Source organism: Narcine bancroftii, chromosome 6, assembly GCF_036971445.1.
Source record: "Narcine bancroftii isolate sNarBan1 chromosome 6, sNarBan1.hap1, whole genome shotgun sequence".
Lineage (NCBI taxonomy): Eukaryota > Metazoa > Chordata > Chondrichthyes > Torpediniformes > Narcinidae > Narcine > Narcine bancroftii.
Genome location: NC_091474.1, coordinates 74,778,186 through 74,801,153, shown reverse-complemented (window position 1 = coordinate 74,801,153; position 22,968 = coordinate 74,778,186). Strand labels below are relative to the sequence as shown.

The window sequence follows — 22,968 nt, the reverse complement described above, 5'->3', positions numbered from 1 at the left end:
TAATTGACAGTACATGCTCCCGTTGGTTGGCCGGTCCTCGCCCTGGATAATTGATTGACAGCACTCTCCTTCTGCTAGTTGGCTGGTCCTGCCCTGCTTAAAGTAATTGACAGTACGATCCTCCCGTTGGTTGGCCGGTCCTCGCCCCGGGTAATTGATTGACAGCGCGCTCCTCCTGCTGATTGACAGATGATCCTGCCCAGCCTTCTGCCCTTCCTACATGCGCAGCTTTGCAACACCGGCTTCCCATGTTTCTGCGTTCAGCCCAGCACTTCCTTCATCGTTGCACAGGCACGAAGGCGGTGTGTCGGCTGAAAATGGCACAGGTGTCGAAGACCGCGAATCCGAAGGTTTTTATGGACATTGACATTGGAAACCAACGTGCAGGCCGCATTGTCATGGAGGTAAGTCATGGATGCCCCTTCATGCCAGGAGTAACCACAGGAAATTGGGACCCCCCCCCCCCCCCCCCCAGGAGTGTTTAATTCACTTGAAATTGATTTGGAACTTTAGGCGAAGTTTTAGAAATGCATAAGCCCCATATATTTTAAAAATGGAATCAAACTCTGCAGCAGTGGCCAGATGGTGAGGTTTGTGCTCACCAAATGCGATCTGTCCCGGGTGTGGGAGCTGACATGCCGGAATATGGAGCGAAGCAGAAACTCCCGGAGGAACCCTGGAGCTACCAGAGGAGTGGAGGCACAAAGCTGGACAAACTCGGCTGGAGCAGATGACTCCCTTCCCTCTCCATTCACAGCCATCCCTCACACTGCACTACAGCACAGTACATGCCCTTCGGCCCTTGATGTTGTGCTGACCCATCTTCCAAAAAAAAAGTATGAACACCCCCCCCCCCCCCCCACCTTTAACCGTCTATTTTTCTTCCATCTAAGAGTCTCTTCGGTGCCCCTAATGTTTCAGCCTCCACCACCATCCCCTGCAAGGCACCCACAACTCTGTGTAAAATAAATAATTAAAAAAAGAAAACTTACTGCTGATATTTCTCCTAAACTTTCCTCCCCTTCACTTTGTACACACGTTCTCTGGGGGGAGGGGGGGTGGAGGTTTTGGCTCTGCATCCTGTCTCTGTGTCCACCTCCCTCCTTTATCCACCTATGACCTCCTGCCTATGAGACTGCTTCTTCCTTCTCTCTTTCCCCCCCCCCCCCATTTTGTTTGGACATCTGTCTACATTTTTCCTTTGCTTGAGAAAGGGGTCAACCCCAAAACGTTGGTTATGCATCTTTATCTTGGCTATATCGAGGACACTGTTTGGCCTGCTGAGTTTCTCCAGCGTCGTGTTTTTACTTTAACCATGATGTCTGCAGACTTTTGTGTTTTACTTTAGGTATCGGAAGAGCGCAGTCAATGTCTGGTGTTCAAAACCTGCTTCGACTCTCCCATTTCAAGTTTTATTGTCGAGGGCACAGAGGTGGGGCTGTTTGTCTAAACACAATGCCGGAGAAACTCAGCAGGTCAAACAGTGTACTTTAAAGAGTAAAGAAACATAATCAATGTTTCGGGCGTGGATAACTGACTACCTTGATGTAGGGCTCAAGCCCAAAACGTTAATTATGTTTCTTTTAGCTTTGCTATTTAAAGTCCACTGTTTGACCTGCTGGGTTTCTCCAGCACTGTGTTTTAAATTGTTACAAGCTGCTCTTTCTTTGGTCTGTAAGTTTCCACTCTGTAACCAGTGAATGTAAACAGATGACCAACTGCTCGCAGAAGAACCCTGCTCACTGTGCTAAGTATAATGTGACTAATAGACTTCTTGATGGGGGGAGGGGTGGGGAAGAGAGTTCTTTTCAGCAGAGTGTTGAGCAACCTTTTCATCAGAAAGATGAGAGAGTTAAGATTTTGGAGAACCTGTTTGAAAGGGCAGGAAGGTTACACAAACTGGAATGGTCCCAATTAGTTGAGGAGGTGGTTCTGAAATGGAAACATTTCATCAGTGCTGAGGGAACAAAATGGGTGTTGAACCCAAATTTGAACTCGGGAAGACTGAAGATTTTGGGTAAACCTGGAAGAACGTGGAATTACAGAAGGAATGGTAGACTACAGAAGGCTTGGCTGCTGAAGGACCAATGCAGAGCCTCTTTCAGGGTCCAGCCTTTCCGTGGCTTCCGAAACCACTCTTCATTTTCCTCGCACTCTTCCCCACCCCCCACTTCCATCCCCCTGAGCATTTTCTACTGTAATCACAGAAAATGCAAATCTTCTCTCTCTCTTTCTCCCCCCCCCCCACCCTCAAAACAGAACCATGGAACAACATAGCACAGAAACAGGCCCTTCAAGTCCCATTGACCTGCACCCACTCCATAGCCCTCCCATCCATGCACCTGTTCAAATTCTTCTTAAATGTTAAAATTGAGACTGCATTCACCACCTTAGCTGGCAGCTTGTTCCACACACACCCCCACCACTCTCTGAAGAAGTTCCCCCTCATGTTCCCCATAAACCTTTCCCCTTTCACCCTTAACCCATGTCCTTTGGTTTGTATCTCACCTGCCCTCAGTGGAAAAATCCCATCTATATTTATTATGTCTGTCTCTCTCATCATTTTAAATAGCTTATCAAATCTCTCTCATTCTTCTAGGGTCCAGGAAAAATGTTTAACCTTTCACTCATCTCTGTCCAAGGCCACAAGCAAACCTTCCAAGTGAGGCTTTATGAGCACTCAAAACCAGTTTTGATTTCTTTTCAAATTCCAGTAAGATGCAGTGTTTAAAGCTTTCCATTGCAGAGGCTGCAATTCCTAACTCCGTTTTATTCAAGTTTATGCAAAGGTTTTGTTCTTCCTGAATTTAAATTCTGATTCAACACCGAATTTGTTCCTGAAACACCATGAAATCTTGCTTTCCTTCTGAGAAGTGCTTCAACATACTGGCATTGCCCTTGTGCAACTTTCCCGCCCATTCTAGCAGGCTCTGGTTCTTGTCTAAAAACCATTATTCTTGTCTTCAAGTTCTGACGAAAAAGGTCACTCACTCACCAGCCACCTGAAATAACATTTTTCTTCTCAAGTTCATTTCTCACTTTATACATGGGGCAGTGAGAAGGGTTTTTTGATGTTTGGTGGAATCTGTAAAGGAGGTACCGTTAGTATCCAGCAGCTATGGTAATTGGTAGATGCCAGATAAGCAAATTTTCTGGTTGCTCGATGCTCACTCATACAATCCATGAAGAATAAATAGTTTAGCAGAGGAGACACGTGATGGAGTAGTGGCCGGTAGGGTAAAACCAGCCCTCTCCAGAAGAAAAAAAAGTCAAGAAAAGACAAAATTCAACAAATATAAAATATGAGAAATAAAAGATAAAGTTGCGGAGAAGAGAAAGAAGATGGCATCTAAGAAGGAAAAAGTAAAAACAATGGGGGGGAAAAAAAGAAAAGTCACTGGAAAAGAAAGGAGAAGGCCTTACCTGCACAAAGGAACAGAGAACCGTGGTGGCGAAGAGTGCCCAATCTCTGAGGTTGGTGTCGGCCCCACAGAGTCGTGACCCCCCAACCAGTGGACTGCAAAAATGGCTCTGAGCCAAACAAAAGTACGCAACGGTGAATACGTGAGGAGTCACGCATGAGCAGTGCACAATCTAAGGTAAAAGAAAACACCAACGGGAGGGGTGCTCAGCCGAGGAGTGGGCAACCACGGCGTGACCAGTTGAAGGACGCCCGATACCAGGGTTCTCAGCTGGAAGATGAGGAAAGCGGCAGGAGAGGGAGTGAAGTACCAGGTGAAGTAAGTTGACGGGGTGAACTGCAAGAGGAGCAGCAGAAGGAGGCTCGACAGATGAGCAGCTCAGATGGAGAGGACCAACAGCAAGAGGCCAAGCAAGAAGAGGCCTGACAAAGTGAGACAAGCAACTCATCAGGAAAATCAGAAGAGAGACAGATACAAAGAAAAGGAAGACCAAGATCTTCACAGAGAAATAGAAGGTAAAACAGATGGACAGGATATAGATAAAGCCTTTTTTGAAGAATAAATGAGAGCATTAAAAGAATGGTTATCATTAGAATTTAGAGCAATTAAAAGAAAAATGAAAAGAGCAGAAGATAAAATGCAAAGTTTAGAACTGATCATGACAGAAATGGGGAAAAGAGTAGAAAATGTGGAAGAACGAGAAACGGCAGTAGAAATGGAAGTAAACGACTTGAGGAAAATTGGAAGAAAGTGACAAAAAAAATTAGAGACACAAGAGTTGTTTTCTCAGAAAATTGATATGTTGGAAAATTATAGGAGGCGAAACAACATAAAAATAGTGGGTCTAAAGGAAGATGAAGAAGGCACAGATATGAAGGAATTTATAAAAGAATGGATCCCGGAGGTCCTGGGAACAACAGAAATGCAGGAAGAAATGGAAATAGAAAGGGCACAAAGAACACTAGCTCCAAAATCACAGACATGTCAAAAACCAAGATCCATTTTAGTAAAATTTTTGAGATGCACGATAAGAGAAAATATACTGGAACAGGCAAGGAATAAAATTAGAGAAGATGATAAACCATTGGAATACAAGGGTCAAAAAAAAATTTTTTTTTAACCAGACACAAGTTTTGAACTGTTAAAGAAGAGGAAAAAATGACACTGTTCATATTCAAGAGGGAAATGTTTGTGTGTATTTTAGTTAATATGATTCATAGTGTGAAAAAAAAGAGGAAGGAGTTTAATACAGCAAAATCGATCCTATGGAAAAAAGGTTACAAATTCATGTTAATACATCCAGCTGTGCTTAAAATAGTTATCCCTGGGGAGCAAAACAAACTGTTATCTGATCCGGAGGAAGCACAAGAATTTGCAGAACGCTTTCAGGATAGAAGGAGAGATGTAATAAGAATGAAGAACGACAATAAAGTATGTATGTATATATATCGATCGATATATATATATATATATATATATATATATATATATATATATCGATAGATAGATATATATAAAGATGTAAAAACAATGTATATATAAAAAACTAAAGAGGGAAAACAAGGGAAGGAAGGAAGTAAGGGTAGAAAAAAAGAGAGCTTTGTTATTTTTAAGTGTTTTCTGGAGGTGGTGAGAGAATAACCGTCACTACGAAATCAGTTGACATTTACGAGCAGGATCGCAATCCAAATGGAAACAGGAGTTGTGGTTGCTTGGCAAGGGATAAGGGGCAACTCGGGGGGGGGGGGTATTTGGGGTTAAGGTAATATTGGATATGGGAGTTGTCAGAGTATTTTAGGTTTTAAATGTGTCGTCATACATTGAGCTTAAAAAGGGAAAACTGAGATGAAAAGGGGGATGGTGGTGGTGAGGAAGTGGAAATGAGGTGTAAACACGATATGAGATGGCCATGTTGAACTATATGACTATAAACATTAATGGAATACATAACCAAATTAAAAGGAAAAGGCTACTAAATTTACTGAAAAAAAGAAAAAAAATAGATATAGCATTTGTGCAGGAAACGCATCTAACTGAAGTGGAACATAACAAATTAAAGAGAGACTGGGTAGGGCATGTAGCAGCAGCATATAATTCAAAAGCTAGAGGGGTAGTTATATTAATTAATAAAAATGTACCAATCAAAATAGAGGAGGAAATAATAGATCCGGCAGGGATGTATGTAATGGTAAAGTGTCAGATATATTCGGAGTTTTGGAATTTGCTCAATATTTATGCGCCTAACGAGAAGGATCAAAAGTTCATGCAGGATTTTTTTTTTAAGTTTGTAGACACACAAGGAAATATATTGATAGGAGGGGATTTTAACCTTAATTTGGATCCAATGTTGGATAAAACTGGACGAAAGACAAGTAAAAAGAATAAAGTGGCCAAATTTATGGTTAAAACAATGCAGGAAATGAAACTTATGGATATATGGAGGAGGAAGCACCCAAGAGAGAAGGAATATTCATATTATTCAAGTAGGCATAAAACATACTCAAGGATTGATATGTTTTTGTTGTCGGCCCATATTCAAGGGAGAGTTAGGAAAACTGAACTACTATCTGATCATTCACCCCTGTTATTAGAAATAGAACTGGAGGACATCCCACCAAGAATATATAGATGGAGATTAAACTCCATGCTACTTAAAAGGCAGGAATTGGGGGGCGTGGCAAGATGGCATAGAGTCTAGACGTGTAATCTCGACCTCTCTGGCCAGACTTTTAAGAACTCATTTTTAATTCTTTGTTTTCAGGTTTACATTTTTTTTAAAGTATCAAGGAATTGTTATGGCTATTAATGGTAAAAAGATTAAACCTCAAGTACAGAAGAAATTACATTTTTGGAATGTTGAAGATTTAGAGCATAAACAATCTGCTACAACTTCAAGTTTGTTTTCTTTAAAGCCTAAACCACAGAGATTGCCTGTGGGAGCTGATTTTAAAAAATGACTACTACTCACCAGGAGAAGGACATCGCTGGAATTACCCGTTCTCAGGAGAACGGTGCGTGTGCCCCCGATGTGGATCTTGATTCTGGCAGCCTGCTGACTTTAAAGGAGGGGGTAGGCAAGAAGACGACTCCATTGCTTGAAATGCCCCAGGAAGAGTTCCAACCTGAATATCTTGATCTTTTCCATGAGTTTTTGAAGCAACAACGGGTTGCGGGGGGAGAACAGCGTCGGCCCCCTGAGGAAGTTGGGGTGCCATCGCTGGGAGTCCAGACCCGCAGTAAAACTGTTAAATAACTGCCTGAGGTTGAGATGCAGCAGGAGCTGCAGTTACCTGGTTCTGCCACTACGCAAGAGAAAGCAGGGCTGAGCTTTTCTGAATTACAATGTAAACAGCCTAGCCTTATCATTCAGCCTATGCTGAATTAAATGTCTCAGAGGCTCAGTTTGGAACTGGATACAGTTAAAATACGTGTGGAAGCATCTTGTGAGGATTCTAAACAATTTCAGGCTGCTTTTTTGAAATGTCAACAACAAGTGGCTTCTAATACAGAAAAAGTGTTGGAGGTGGAAAAATCTGTTAAAGAATTGCGAGAACGTGAGAGGGAGTTAAGAGAGGAAAGTAGATTATTTGGAGAATCAAAGTAGAAGGAATAATGTGAAGATTATTGGTTTGCCAGAAAGTATGGAAAAACAAGATCCTCTTCGTTTTTTTACCGAATGCATTCCACAAATACTGGGGCAGGAATTTTTCTCTAGAGGTTTGGTATTGAAAAGAGCTCATAGAGCCTTAAGAAGAAGACCTCTGCCTGGTCAACCACCGAGACCCGTGATAATTCGATGTTTGAATTATTTGGATAGAGATGATACTTCGTTTAGCAGTGCAAAACGCGAGACAACGACAAGCTCCGTTAATGATTCAGAATAGTAAGAGTTTTTTCTATCCTGATTTGAGTCAAGAGGTTATTCAGCGTCAGCGTCGATTTAATCCAGTTAAAGAAGTTTTGTGGCGTAAAGGTTATAAGTCTACTTTTCGCTATCCGGCAGTGTTGAAGGTGTTTTGTGGAGACTTTCAACCTCGGTGTTTTGAGAATGAATATGAAGCAATGAATTTTGCTGACTCGTTGCCAGATGTAAGAGGACAAAGACGTAGCCCACCATTGTCTCCTAAAGAAAAATCTGGTTGTTCTGGAAATGGAAGAAATGGGAGAAATGGGAATGGAAAGAGTCCGTTTCCTTGAAATGGGATCACCGAGTCTGGAATTTCTTGGATTAATAGAAGATCTTTTTTATTTTTATTTTCTTTTTATGTCATTATGATATCTTGTTGTTATTCTCTGTTTGGCTGGGGAGGGAGAAATTTGCTCTATGTTCTACTAGTCATCAGCCACTGGTGGGTGATCCACACCCAACTTTTGTTTAGGGATTACTACCTTTTGGTGAAGAAGCTCACACCAAGACACAAGAGAAACTTGTCCGTGAACTACTCTTTGCAGACGATGCCGCTTTAGTTGCCCATTCAGAGCCAGCTCTTCAGTGCTTGACGTCCTGCTTTGCGGAAACTGCCAAAATGTTTGGCCTGGAAGTCAGCCTGAAGAAAACTGAGGTCCTCCATCAGCCAGCTCCCCAGCATGACTACCAGCCCCCCCACATCTCCATCGGGCACACAAAACTCAAAACGGTCAACCAGTTTACCTATCTCGGCTGCACCATTTCATCAGATGCAAGGATCGACAATGAGATAGACAACAGACTCGCCAAGGCAAATAGCGCCTTTGGAAGACTACACAAAAGAGTCTGGAAAAACAACCAACTGAAAAACCTCACAAAGATAAGCGTATACAGAGCCGTTGTCATACCCACACTCCTGTTCGGCTCCGAATCATGGGTCCTCTACCTGCATCACCTACGGCTCCTAGAACGCTTCCACCAGCGTTGTCTCTGCTCCATCCTCAACATCCATTGGAGCGCTTTCATCCCTAACGTCGAAGTACTCGAGATGGCAGAGGTCGACAGCATCGAGTCCACGCTGCTGAAGATCCAGCTGCGCTGGGTGGGTCACGTCTCCAGAATGGAGGGCCATCACCTTCCCAAGATCGTGTTATATGGCGAGCTCTCCACTGGCCACCGTGACAGAGGTGCACCAAAGAAAAGGTACAAGGACTGCCTAAAGAAATCTCTTGGTGCCTGCCACATTGACCACCGCCAGTGGGCTGATATCGCCTCAAACCGTGCATCTTGGCGCCTCACAGTTTGGCGGGCAGCAACCTCCTTTGAAGAAGACCGCAGAGCCCACCTCACTGACAAAAGGCAAAGGAGGAAAAACCCAACACCCAACCCCAACCAACCAATTTTCCCCTGCAGCCGCTGCAACCATGTCTGCCTGTCCCGCATCGGACTTGTCAGCCACAAACGAGCCTGCAGCTGACGTGGACTTTTACCCCCTCCATAAATCTTTGTCCGCGAAGCCAAGCCAAAGAAGAACTACCTTTTGGTAGTTTTTTGGGGGGGGGGGTTTCTTTATCTTTTTTTAGTTGTCATTTTATTTAGACTTTAATTTCTGGTTTCTTTTTCTCCTATTGGAGGGCCAATTTACGTTGATCTGAGTCTTTATATATTGATATTATTAGTTTTTAGTAATATTAGTGGATATGTTAAATTTGAAGTTTGCTACTTTTAATGTTCGGGGTTTAAACAGTCCGATTAAGCGTATTTTCATCAAGTTCGATATTTGGTAAAACGTGTTTGTTAGAGATATGATTTTACCTGAAATGATTAAATTTGAGACTTTTGGCATAATGAGATGAAATATTGTTTTAATAATGGAAAAAATTACATATGTTTCATGGATAACTATAGTTTTTTATTAATAGGTGGTTGTTATATTCAGAATATTTACATTTTGATTTATTGACTAGATTTTAATATGTATGCTTTACTTTTCTTTATTTTTTTATTTTTTCTTTATGGCTCTCCATAGGAGAGTTGGCTGAAAGAGGGGGGGGTTTCTTTCCTTTTTTATTTTTTTTTAATATATATAAAATATAACATTCATGCTTTGTTTATTGTTATATATTTTACTTATTATCTGTATTTTGAACAAATAAATAAAGTTTAAAAAAAAAAGGGCAGGATTTTAGAGAGTTTATTGAACGCTAAATTAAAATGTATTTTGAAATAAATATGGAATCAGTGAAAGACAAATTTATATTATGGGACACAATGAAAGCCTTCATTAGAGAGCAGATAATAAGTTATGTAACTAAGATGAAAAAGGACTACAATCGGGAAATAGAGCAGTTGGGAAGGGAGATAGTAAGTACAGAAAAGGAACTAGTAAAAAGGGATGATATAATGAAAAGGAGAGAATTGGCGGACAAAAATATAATATACGAAACATTACAAACGTACAAGGTGGAGAAGAACATAATGAAAATAAATCAAAAGTATTATGAACTGGGGAAAAATCACATAAAATATTAGCCTGGCAACTTAAAACAGAACAAGCTAAAAGAACTGTATTGGCATCAAGGAAAAAGGACAAACAAATTACATATAACCCAATAGAGACTAATGAGGTTTAAGGAATTTTATGAACAATTATACCAAATTGAAAATGAGGGGAAAGATGATAAAATAGAAGAGTTTTTAGCTAAAATTTAACTGCCAAAATTGCAAGAGGAACAAAACAAACTGATAAAACCATTTGAAATAGAGGAAGTACAGGATATATTAAAAAAGCTGCCAAACAATAAAACGCCTGGAGAGGATGGATTCCCAGTAGAATTCTATAAAACATTTAAAGAGTTATTAATTCATCCTCTCCTGGAAGTAATGAACCAGATAGAAGAAACATAAAACTTGCCAGATTCCATGTAAGACAGCAATAATTACAGTAATACCAAAGATGGGGAAGGATCCATTAACACCAGCATCATATAGACCAATATCTCTACTTAACTCAGATTATAAGATAATAGCAAAATTATTATCATACAGATTGGCCGATTGTGTACCAAAAATAGTAAAACAAGATCAAACTGGATTTATTAAGAAAAGATGAACAGCGGGTAATGTCTGTAAACTTGTTAATCTAATTCATCCAGTTCAAGGAAATAAGAAGCCAACAGTGGCTGTTGCTTTAGACGCAGAAAAAGCCTTTGACAGAGTAGAATGGAATTATTTATTTAAAGTATTACAGAGGTTCAATCCACCAGAAAAATATATTAATTGGATTAAAGCATATAATGGACCTTTGATGAAGGTAACAGTAAATGGATGTGTATTGAACCAATTTAAATTAAGTAGATCAACTAGACTGGGATGTCCATTATCCCCCTCATTGTTCACTTTAGCAATAGAACCATTGGCAGAACTGATAAGAATAGAAAATAAAATAAAATGGATTAAAAATAAAGGAGAGGAGTATAAAATCAGTTTATTTGCAGATTACATCATAGTATACTTAACAGAACCAGAAATATCAATAAAAGAATTACATAAGAAATTGAAGGAGTATGGAGGAATATTAGGGTGCAAGATCAATGCAAATAAAAGTGAAGTGAAGTGATGCCAATGAGTAATGTGGATTATACAGAATTTAAAAAAGTATGACCATTTAAATGGCAAACACAAGCAATCTGATACCTAGGTATTAGGTTAGATAATAACTTGCGCCACCTGTACTAACTAAATTATCAGCCACTAATAAAGAAATTGCAGGAAGACTTAGAACACTGGAAAGAATAACCGCTAACGTTGATAGGGAGGGTAAATTGCAATAAAATGAATGTCTTCCCAAGGATACAATACTTACTTCAATTGTTGCGATTTCCCTTAACAGAGAAATTATTTAATAAACTAAAGAGAATAATAAGGAAATTCTTGTGGAAAGAGGGGAAAACCAAGGGTAGTGTTAGATAAATTAACAGAGGTATAACCAAGGTGGTTTGCAGTTACCAAACTTTAAAAAATTATTATAGAGCAGCAAAATTAAGGTATTTATCAGATTTTTACCAGTCAAGGGAAAAACCAGACTGGATTAAGATAGAACTAGATAAAATAGGGGAGAAGGTACCAGAACATATACTTTATAAGTGGGATGAAAAGCTGGTGCAATATAAAAGCTCACAGTATTGCATTATTTACTTAATATATGGAAGAAGATCCACTTAGAAAGGAAAAAAACGAATTACCAAATACCAAATTTGTTTTTGACTCAAAACCCATTAATCCCTTTTACAATAGATAACCTTTCCTTTAGAGAATGGGAGAGAAAAGGAATCAAAAGAATAGAAAATTGTTTTCTGGAAAATAATTTATTAACATTTGAACAGCTGAAGTACAAATATGGAATAACTCATGGTACAATGTTTGCATATCGTCAATTGAAAGCTTATTTAAAGGATAAATTGGGAAACAAATTGAGATTACCTGAAGGAAGCAGCTTGAATATGTGATTACAGACACAATGATAATTAAAAGATTTATAACGAACATGCACATTAAGCTGCAAGAGAAGGAAAATGATGAAATAAGCTATAAACCTAAACAAAAATGGGGAAAAGGATTTAAACATAAAGATAAAAAATGAAGCATGGGAAAAGTTATGTTCTGGAACTATGAAGAATATAATAAACACAAGGTTACGCATGATACAGTATAATTGGTTACACAGGTTATATATCACGCCTCAAAAGTTAAAAGAATGGGATCCAACATTATCAGATAGATGTTTTCGCTGAAAGAAGGAAACGAGAACAACAGTACATGCAATTTGGGCATGTAAGAAAGTGTAAATGTTTTGGGAAATTTTAAATCGGTTATTAAATAAAATCACAAAAAATAACATACCAAAAAATCCAGAGATCTTCTCAGTAATATAAGTAGTAAGGAATTAGGCCTCAAATTGGATAAAGTGCAAAAAAGATTTATTATGATAGCCTTAGCAGTAGCAAAAAAATGTATAATGTCAACTTGGAAAATGGAAGAGAGCCTGAGAATACAGCAATGGTACATGGAAATTAATAAATGTATTTCACTGGAAAAAATAACATAATTTAAATAATAAAGTCACATTATTTGAACAAATTTGGGAACCATACATGGAACATAACAGAGAGGGCCTATCGCGGACCTCCACCCCCTAAAATGATAAGAAGACAAAACAACTTGATCCAATGTGTAAAGGTAGATGACACATTTTTCTTGTTTATTTTTCATTGTGTGATGGCATTGTTTAATGTGTTTATTGTATATGTTGAATATTTATTGGTTTTGGAGGGGGCTGGGAAAGGGGGAGGGAGGGAAGGGGGGAAAAAAAGGGAAAAAAATGCCACTGTGTATATTTAATGAGAAATGTTTGTTTATACTTTGGTTGATATGGTTCACAGTGTGAAAAATAAAAAGTTATTTAAAAAAAAAAGAATAAATATTTTAAAAGAAAAAAACCCTACACTGCACTTAATTAACACTGAGCAAACTATATTTGCATGAATATATAAATCTTAAAGTATTTTCTTTTATTTTCATTCACATTCTTTTAAAATGTTTAACCGTCGCTGCATCTGCAGATTCTTCCCCCTCCATAGAGTTACCTGAAAGACTAACAATAACATTCTTGATAATTAACCCCCACAAGTTTACAGATAAGCCTCTGACTGGGCCACTACTTCCTAATCAGGGATAAGGAGACTCTTTTAACTCTTCATCCTGGGCGACACCATTGCTGTTTCACACAACTATATTCAAACAGCTGCTGCAAGCAAAGGACAGCCAAGGCCCTCCACTGGCTGCATATTTGCTCCCATCTTCAAAGGTCTATGTGTTACTCCAGAGAACATTCACTTTTACAATTTTAAACGTTAATTTCTTATCCTTCCTATCTATTTATTTGCTCATTTATTTTCCTTTTTGCCAGTTCCGTGAATTCTGGACATCAGGGGTTTTACTGCATTACTTAACCAAGGAACTTGAGTAAGCCTGGAAATGACCCACATGAAACAATGTAGAACAGGAACAGTGTAGCAGGTCGAGCAATCGTGTCGCGAATTTTTGCAGTTCTGTGGGCCATGGAACAAATAAACAGGTGAATACTCACCAAACAGAGTGGTACAGTGTGCTGGGGAATGGCGCGTTGACTTGCTGAGTATCCTGCTGGAAGGCGCAGGAATCAATTTAAAACCTGCCAGTCCTGTGGATCAGAAGCATTCCAATAGCAACGTCCCGCCTTGTCCTGTGGAGCCTGGGACATGAGGGGTATAAAAGAACATTGTAAAACCTGAATAAAGTCATGCTTGAGTTGACTAATCTGGCGTACGTGTTTGTTTTACTTTAGGTACTCTACCGTAATAGCCGCTACAACAGACCCTTTGTTCCAGGATGTATGCTCTGAACACAATGGGAAATTAATCTAACACTCCTATTCCCAGCAATATGACCTGGTGAATGGGTGCCATGCTGGCAATGCAGTGTTAAAATAAAAACAGCTGCTGGAAATAATCAGCAGGTCAGGCAACTGCTGGGGAGAGAGAGAAACAGTTAACAATCGAGATCAACGCACGTGTGCTTGATGTGAAATGTTAACTCTGGTTCTCTCTCCACGGGTTCTTGTCTGACCCGCTGAGTATTTCCTGCACCTGTTTCACATTCTGTTTTGCCAACTTTTAAACAAACTCCTTTATAGAAATGAAGTTCACAGTATTGAGCCCATCTCACTTTTTGAATGAGACAGAGTGGTCAGCGCAACGCTGTTACAGCGGCAGCGATTGGGGTGCGAATCTGTAAGGAGTTTATACATTCTCACTGTGTTTGCGTGGGTTTCCTCCAGGCACTCTAGTTTCCTCCCACCCTTTGAACATACCAGGGCTATTGGGTATAATTGGGCAGTACAAGGTCATGGGCCGAAAGGACCTGTTACTGTGCTGTATGTCTAAATTTAAAATTTAATTGTGAAATGTCAATATTGTGTTGTGCATGTTTGATGCCCTAATGCTGTGCACATTTTGTGTCTTCCAGCTCCGGGCTGACGTGGTCCCAAAGACGGCAGGTGAGTCTCAGGAAGTAATTGCGTGGAGTTGAAGAAAGTCGCAGGAGTTGAGGTGCGTGCTCTTAATCTGACTGGGTTTTGTTGCAGAAAACTTCCGTGCTCTGTGCACTGGTGAGAAAGGTTTCGGTTACAAAGGCTCAACGTTCCACAGAATTGTTAAGGACTTCATGTGTCAGGTGAGTACCAATGTTCAAGGGAATGCCCTTGTTCTGGATTCAGCAGCTAACTAACAGCACATTCAACTTTGTTTCACACAGGGTGGTGACTTCACAAAACATGATGGAACAGGAGGAAAGTCCATCTATGGGGATAAGTTTGAGGATGAGAATTTTCAACTGAAGCACAGTGATGAAGGTAAACAGGATATTTGTTCTATTTGTATTGATCTCCAAGGGTGAAGTGGAAGAGGGAGGGAGTGACAAGAGAGAGAGTTGTGTCCGTCGATGAGAAGAAAAATGTGTCAATGTTTCTTGCATCTGGAAAAGCATGCTCCGAGTGTGAACATGGTTTTGTGTGCAGGGTAAGGTCATATCTAATGAACCTGATGAAGCTGTTTGAGAGTTGGGGCATTGGTTATTGGAAACAGTTTCTGCAGGAAAACGTTCAACTCATTTCCTTATGGCAGGCTGATACAGAAGCTTTACCATATATACTCATGTAATCGTTGAATTTTTGGACTAATTGTTTGGGTCAAATTTTGGAGAGGGGTCAACTTTTGCATGGGTCATACTTTTGACCAACCCCCTGCCCACCCAGTAAGTACCTGCATCATTCAAGGTGTTGGGAGCTCAGATGGCTGGGACTGGGTGGTAAGTCCGCGGCCAGGTCATCAGGACCTTGGAGAGGTGGGAGGCCTTGGAGAGGCTCTGGTCAGGATGTTGGGAGTTTGGATGGGCAGGTGACTGGGGTATCAGGAGCTCAGGGCCAAAAAAAAAGTGGATTTTTGCGCAGGTCATATGAAAACATGTGATTTATGGGCTGAACAAGGGGTGGTCCATGTCAACAATTGCATGGATATTAATGGTAGGCACGTGGGATCTATGGAATTTGCTAGATTGGATTCAAACTTGGTTTGGCTCATGACTGAGGGTGGCCTTCCGACTGAAGGCCTAACCAGTGGTATTCTGATTGTAGATGGGCAATTTGTCATTTTGCACATGACACACAAATTTCCACTGCTTGGGATAGTGAGGCAGATTTCAAAAATTCACACCATGTCGACCAGTTGGAAAAATGGGCATAGAAATGGCAGCTGGATTTTCATCAGACGGATGTGAGGTGTGGCAATTTGGGAGGTCAAACGTGAGAGCAAAGTCCACAATAAATAGTGGGACCCTGCAGAGCATTGCTGTCCCAAGGGATCTTGGGATGTAAGGATGCAGCTCCCTGAAAGGGCCAATATAAGTTCATAGTGTGTTAATGCAGATGGACGGAAACTTCTCTTCATTGCCCGGTTGTTGAGTACAAAAGCTGGGAAGTTATGCACCAGGTATATAAAATTGGTCAGGTTAATTTTGAAGTATTGGGCACTGAGGCTTTGGAGAGATTTACCAGGGTGTTTCCTGGATGAGAGAGTATTAGGTGCAAGAAGAATCTTGTGTTTTCCCTGGTGCGTCAGAGGCTGAGGGGACACCTGATGGACGTTTATAAAATTATACAAGGCACAGATAGAGTAGCATGGGAAATGTCAAATGCTCAGGGAATAACTTTGAGGAAAGTTTAAAGGGGACTTGAGGCAGTTTTTTGTTTTAAACAGAGCCTGGAACATGCCGTTGAAGCAGATACAATTAACGTTTACATCAGAAGTAGGAGCAGGAGTCGGCCATTTAGCCCAATTTGCTTGTTCCACTATTCAAGAAAATCACGGTGGATCTGGCTATGGCCTCAGTTCCTCTTACCTGCCCTCTTCCCATAACCCTGCATTATTCGATATTTTGTGTGTGATTTGTATGTTGGATTGTGTTCTGCTTTCCTTTCTTCCTTACTGTTCTCTAATCATCCCTCACTCTTGATTTATGTCTGACTTTCCATCTTGCATATAAATGTCTCACTATTAAAGGGAACCTGAACACACATGCCATCTTCCCATCACAGGCATCCTGTCCATGGCCAATTGTGGGCCAAATACCAATGGCTCCCAGTTCTTTCTTTGCATCGTTAAAACTGAATGGTGAGTCAATGGTCTTTTTCTTTTGTGTTTGGACATCTCTTGAGTAGATTGGGTGGGTAAACTATGTTGCCTGTTTAATGTTTCAGGTTGGATAATAAACATGTGGTCTTTGGCTCTGTGATTGAAGGCATGGACGTTATCAGGAAGATGGATAATGTTGGCAGCAGTAAGGGCCAAACCTCAAAAACTGTTACCATCATTGATTGTGGAGAGTTAACCAAAACTGCAGTTTGAATCTTGCAGTTTAAATGTGATTACAGGAAAATCCCCAGTATCTGATATCTAATCAAATGGAAAGTCAAAACAACCAGCAAACAAAAAAAATTGAAGAAATAAATAAATAGATTTTAAAAATAAGAATAAATAAAGCTTTAAATAAAAGTTTAAAATTATAAAAGTAATTGTTCTCTGAAGCTACACACAAGCCCTTGGTGAAGACGGGAGCAAACATTCAGCCAGCGGTGCGCCCTGGTCATGTCCAGCCCGCGGCAGCTGTTGGAATAAAATGGCGGTGCCCAGGATGAAGAGCCGCCTGATGCCACTCACCCGGGGGTGACTCACCCAAAGTGTCTCCCTATCCCTGCCTAGTAAATGTCTTCAGCTTTCATGGTATTAAGGATATTTGTAAGGCTTTATCTGTAAACTTGGAGGAGGTTCCAAACCAGGTGGTGATGCAGTTGCACAGGATGCTCTCAAAACATCCTCTGTAGAATGTAGTGAGGGCAGAGGGTGAGAGATAAACTTTCTCAGAGGTGCTGCGGGGTTTTCTTGGCTATGGAGCTGGTGTTAAGGGATCAGGTGAGATTCTCTGCCAAGTCCACTCTAAGGAACTTGGAGTGTGGTCCCTCCAGGCCCTCTTTTTTAATTTTTTTAAAAATTTTTCACACCATAAACCACACTGACCAAGATACATACATTTTCCTTTTCAAATATATACAGTGTCATTTTCTCCTCCCTCCTCCCATCCCACCCTCCCTACCTCCCCCCCATTCATTTAAAGTACAAAATCTAAGACACATTAAACCAGTCAAACAATGTTGTCATTCAATAAAAATAAACAAGAAGTTCCACTGAGTCAATTCTTTTCATTTCCTTCTCCTTTCGTTAATTTAGGTGGTAGATGCCCCCGGTAGGTTTTCTCTATTGTTTTTCATGTATGGCTCCCATATTTGTTCAAATATTTCAATATTATTTCTTAAATTATATGTTATTTTTTCTAATGGAATACATTTATTCATTTCTACATACCATTGTTGTATTCTCAAATTATCTTCCAATTTCCAGGTTGACATAATACATTTTTTTGCTATGGCTAGAGCTATCTTAACAAATCTTTTTTGTGCACCATCCAAATCAATTCCAAATTCTTTGTTTTTTTATGTTACTTAGGAGGAAGATCTCTGGATTCTTTGCTATATTGTTTTCTGTAATTTTATTTAATATTTGATTTAGATCTTCCCAAAATTTTTCTACTTTCTCACATGTCCAGATTGCATGAATTGTTGTTCCCATTTCTTTTTTACATCGAAAACATCAATCAGATACTGTTGGGTCCCATTTATTTAACTTTTGAGGTGTAATGTATAGCCTGTGTATCCAGTTATATTGTATCATACGTAACCTCGTGTTTATTGTATTTCTCATAGTTCCAGAACATAACTTCTCCCATGTTTCCTTCTTTATCTTCATGTTTAAATCTTGTTCCCATTTTTGTTTAGTTTTACCATTTGTTTCCTCATTCTCCTTTTCTTGCAGTTTAATATACATATATGTTATAAATCTTTTGATTGTCATTGTATCTGTAATCACATATTCAAAGTTACTTCCCTCTGGTAACCTCAGACTACTTCCTAATTTGTCCTTCAAGTAGGATCTCAATTGGTAATATGCCAGCACTGTATCTTGAGTTATATTATATTTATCCTTCATTTGTTCAAAGGATAATAATCTATTTCCTGAAAAACAATTTTCTATTCTTTAGATCCCTTTTTTCTCCCATCCTCTAAAGGAAAGGTTATCTATTGTAAAAGGGAGTACCTGATTTTGCGTCATTATTAGTTTTGGTAATCGGTGATTTGTTTTATTCCTTTCTACATGAATCTTCTTCCAAATATTGAGCAGATGATGTAATACTGGAGAACTCCTACGTTGTACCAATTTTTCATCCCATTTATATAATATGTGTTCAGGTATCTTTTCCCCTATTTTATCTAGTTCTAATCTAGTCCAATCTGGCTTTTCCCTTGTTTGATAAAAATCTGAATGGTATCTTAATTGTGCGGCTCTATAATAATTTTTAAAGTTTGGCAATTGTAAGCCTCCTTGTTTATACCATTCTGTTAATTTATCTAGTGCTATCCTCGGTTTCCCCCCTTTCCATAAAAATTTCCTTATTATTTTTAACTCCTTGAAGAATTTCTCTGTCAAGTGTATTGACAATGCCTGAAATAGGTATAGTATCCTTGGGAAAATGTTCATTTTAATACAGTTTATCCTTCCTATTAGTGTTAGTGGTAAATCTTTCCAATGCTCTAAATCGCCCTGTAATTTTTTCATTAGTGGATAATAATTGAGTTTATGTAGATGGCCGAGATTTTTATTTATTTGTATACCTAGGTATCTTATTGCTTGCATTTGCCATCTGAATGGTGATTCCTTCTTAAATTTTGAGAAATCCGCATTATTCATTGGCATTGCTTCACTTTTATTTACGTTAATCTTGTAACCCGACACTTCTCCATATTCCTTCAATTTCTTATATAATTCTTTTATTGATAGTTCTGGATCTGTTAAGTATACTATAACATCGTCCGCAAATAGACTGATTTTATATTCCTTATCTTTTATTTTTATCTCTTTTATATTATTTTCTGTTCTTATCAATTCTGCTAGTGGTTCTATAGCTAACGCGAACAATAAGGGTGATAGTGGGCATCCCTGCCTTGTTGATCTGTTTAAATTAAATTGCTTTGATATATATCCATTTACTGTCACTTTTGCCAATGGCCCCTTATATAATGCTTTAATCCAATTAATATACTTCTCTGGTAAACTGAATTTTTGCAATACTTTGAATAAATAATTCCATTCTACTCTGTCAAAGGCCTTCTCTGCTTCTAAAGCAACTGCTACTGTTGGCGCTTTACTCCCTTCTACTGCATGAATTAAGTTAATAAATTTACAAATATTGCCTGTTGTGTGTCTTTTTTTAATAAATCCAGTTTGGTCTAGATTTATCATTTTGGGTACATAATCTGCTAATCTGTTTGCTAATAGTTTAGCTATTATCTTATAATCTGTGTTAAGTAATGATATTGGTCTATATGACGCTGGTGCGAGTGGATCTTTCCCTTGCTTTGGTATTACTGTAATTATTGCTGTTTTACATGAATCTGGTAAGCTTTGTGTTTTGTCAATCTGGTTGATTACTTCCAGGAGGGGAGGAATTAATAAATCTTTAAATGTTTTATAGAATTCTATTGGGAATCCATCCTCTCCTGGTGTTTTATTATTTGGTAGTTTTTTTTATTATCTCTTGTATTTCTGCTATTTCATATGGTTCTGTTAATTTATTTTGTTCCTCTATTTGTAGTTTTGGTAGTTCAATTTTAGTTAAAAATTCATCTATTTTGTCTACTTTCCCTTCGTTTTCAGTTTGGCATAATTGTTCATAGAATTCTCTAAAGTTTTCATTAATCTCCGTTGGATTATATGTGATTTGCTTGTCTTTTTTCCTTGATGCCAATACCATTTTCTTCGCTTGTTCTGTCTTAAGCTGCCATGCTAGAATTTTGTGCGTTTTTTCCCCTAGTTCATAATATTTCTGTTTTGTCTTCATTATGTTCTTCTCCACCTTATATGTTTGTAGTGTTTCATATTTTATTTTTTTATCTGCCAATTCTCTTCTTTTAGTTGCATCTTCCTTCATTGCTAATTCTTTTTCTATATTTACTATTTCCCTTTCCAACTGCTCTGTTTCCTGATTGTAGACCTTCTTCATCTTGGTTACATAACTTATTATTTGCCCTCTAGTGAACGCTTTCATTGCATCCCATAGAATATACTTATCTTTCACTGATTCCGTATTTATTTCAAAGTACATTTTAATTTGTCTTTCAATGAATTCTCTAAAATCCTGCCTTTTAAGTAGCATGAAGTTTAATCTCCATCTATACATTATTGGAGGGATGTCCTCTAACTCTATTGTCAATATCAAGGGTGAATGATCCGATAATATTCTAGCTTTATATTCTGTTTTTCTTACTCTATCTTGCATACGAGCTGATAACAGAAATAGGTCTATTCTTGAGTATGTTTTATGTCTACCCAAATATTCCTTTTCCTTTGGGTGTTGTTTCCTCCAATTTGGTTACTTTGTTCTTTCTGTTAATTTTTTTCCCCAGTTTTGTCCATATTTGAATCCAAATTAAGATTGAAATCCCCTCGTATTAATATGTTCCCTTGTGTGTCTGCTATCTTCAAAAAAATATCTTGCATAAACTTTTGATCTTCTTCGTTAGGTGAATATACATTGAGTAGATTCCAAAACTCCGAATATATCTTACATTTTATCATTACATATCTCCCTGCTGGATCTATTATTTCCTCTTCTATTTTAATTGGTATATTTTTACTGATTAATATAACTACTCCTCTTGCTTTTGAATTATACGACACTGCTGTTACATGTCCTACCCAACTCTCTTTAATTTCTTGTGCTCCAATTCAGTTAAATGTGTTTCTTGCACAAATGCTATATCAATTTTTTTCTTTTTCAGTAAATTTAGCAGTTTCTTCCTTTTGATTTGGTTATGTATTCCATTAATATTTAAAGTCATATAGTTTAATGTAGCCATTTTATACTTTTTTTATCTTTCCTTTCCGTTTCTTCATCACCACCTTCCCTTCTTATCCATTTCTGTTTTCTTGTTTTGAACACTTTATAAGACATCAAACATTTTCCTTATTTTCCTACTTAAAACTTCTTTAACCCCATTCTCCCCACCCCCTCCTGAATTGCCCTTTATCCTTTGCCGGGCAACCACATCTCCCCTCTTCATTTGGATTTGCGAATTCACTCGCAAGCGTTAACTGATTTTGCAGTGACCGTAGCTCCTCCCCACCCAACCCCCCCCCCCCCCGGAAAAGATTTCAATTTTCATATATAACAAAGGTCACTCTTTTAATGCCCTCCTTATCCCCTCTATTCCCTTTCATTCCCTTATTAATTCTTATCTATACTCTATATATTTTCCTCTAAATATGGATACACTCATGTATACATACATATACATACACACCTATATATACACACATATATATAATTCGTGGTCATTTTTACTCTCATTAGATGTCTTCATCTCTCTGCTTGTTTTGTAGTTGTTCTGCAAATTTTCGTGCTTCCTCTGGATCCGAGAATAGTCTGTTTTGTTGCCCTGGAATAACTATCTTAAGTACCGCTGGGTACTTTAACATAAATTTATATCCTTTTTTCCATAAGATCGTTTTTGCTGTATTGAACTCCTTCCTCTTCTTCAGGAGTTCAAAACTTATGTCTGGATAGAAAAAAATTTTTTGACCTTTGTATTCCAGTGACTTTTTGTCTTCTCTTATTTTCTTCATTGCTTTCTCCAATATATTTTCTCTTGTTGTATATCTTAAAAATTTTACTAGAATGGATCTTGTTTTTTGCTGTGGTTGTGGTTTCGGGGCTAATGTTCTATGTGCCCTCTCTATTTCCATTTCTTCCTGTAATTCTGGTCTTCCTAGGACCCTGGGGATCCAATCTTTTATAAATTCTCTCATATTCTTGCCTTCTTCATCTTCCTTAAGGCCCACTATCTTTATGATTATTTCTCGTTCTTCCACATTTTCCACTCTTTTTCCTATCTCTGATATGACCATTTCTATTTTATTCATTTTTTCTTCTGCATTCTTAATTCTTTTTATCTCATTAAATTCTTGTAATTGCCATTCTTTCACTGATTCCATAAATTCTTTAAAAAAAGATATATCCATTGTCTTGCCTTTCTCTTCTTCTTCCATTTCTTTCTGTTCTTCTTCTTCTCCTTCCTCTGGGTTGACCATCTGTTGTTTCCTTGTTTTCTTTTTACCCTCTTCTTTCTTGTTATCGTTATTTTCTCTGTTCTGCACCTGTTGCTGTGTAGCAGGTGTCTCTGTCAGCTGTGGAGATCGACTCCTCAGCTGTTCCCCCCTCCCATCAGTGTGTTTTTTTTCATGCGTGGTTGCGCACTTTTACTCGACTCTGCGAGCCATTTTTGTAGTCCCGAGCCCGGGGTTTCCACTGGCCTGAGGGAGCGGGCTTCTCTCTCCACGGCAGGCCTCCTCGGACAGGTAAGGCCTTCACCTTCTT

The 22,968-nt window shown here is 38.7% G+C and overlaps 1 protein-coding gene across 1 annotated transcript; it reads left to right on the top strand.

Annotated features, from left to right (window-relative positions):
- Positions 1-215: 215 nt before the first annotated feature.
- On the top strand, positions 216-16,992 carry LOC138736239 (peptidyl-prolyl cis-trans isomerase-like). The gene is made up of 6 exons (XM_069885401.1): positions 216-404; positions 14,395-14,425; positions 14,513-14,601; positions 14,683-14,779; positions 16,520-16,595; positions 16,682-16,992. The coding sequence occupies exons 1-6, from the start codon at positions 249-251 to the stop codon at positions 16,827-16,829; spliced, it is 597 nt and encodes a 198-aa protein (XP_069741502.1). The 5' UTR covers positions 216-248; the 3' UTR covers positions 16,830-16,992.
- The last annotated feature ends 5,976 nt before the right edge of the window (positions 16,993-22,968 follow it).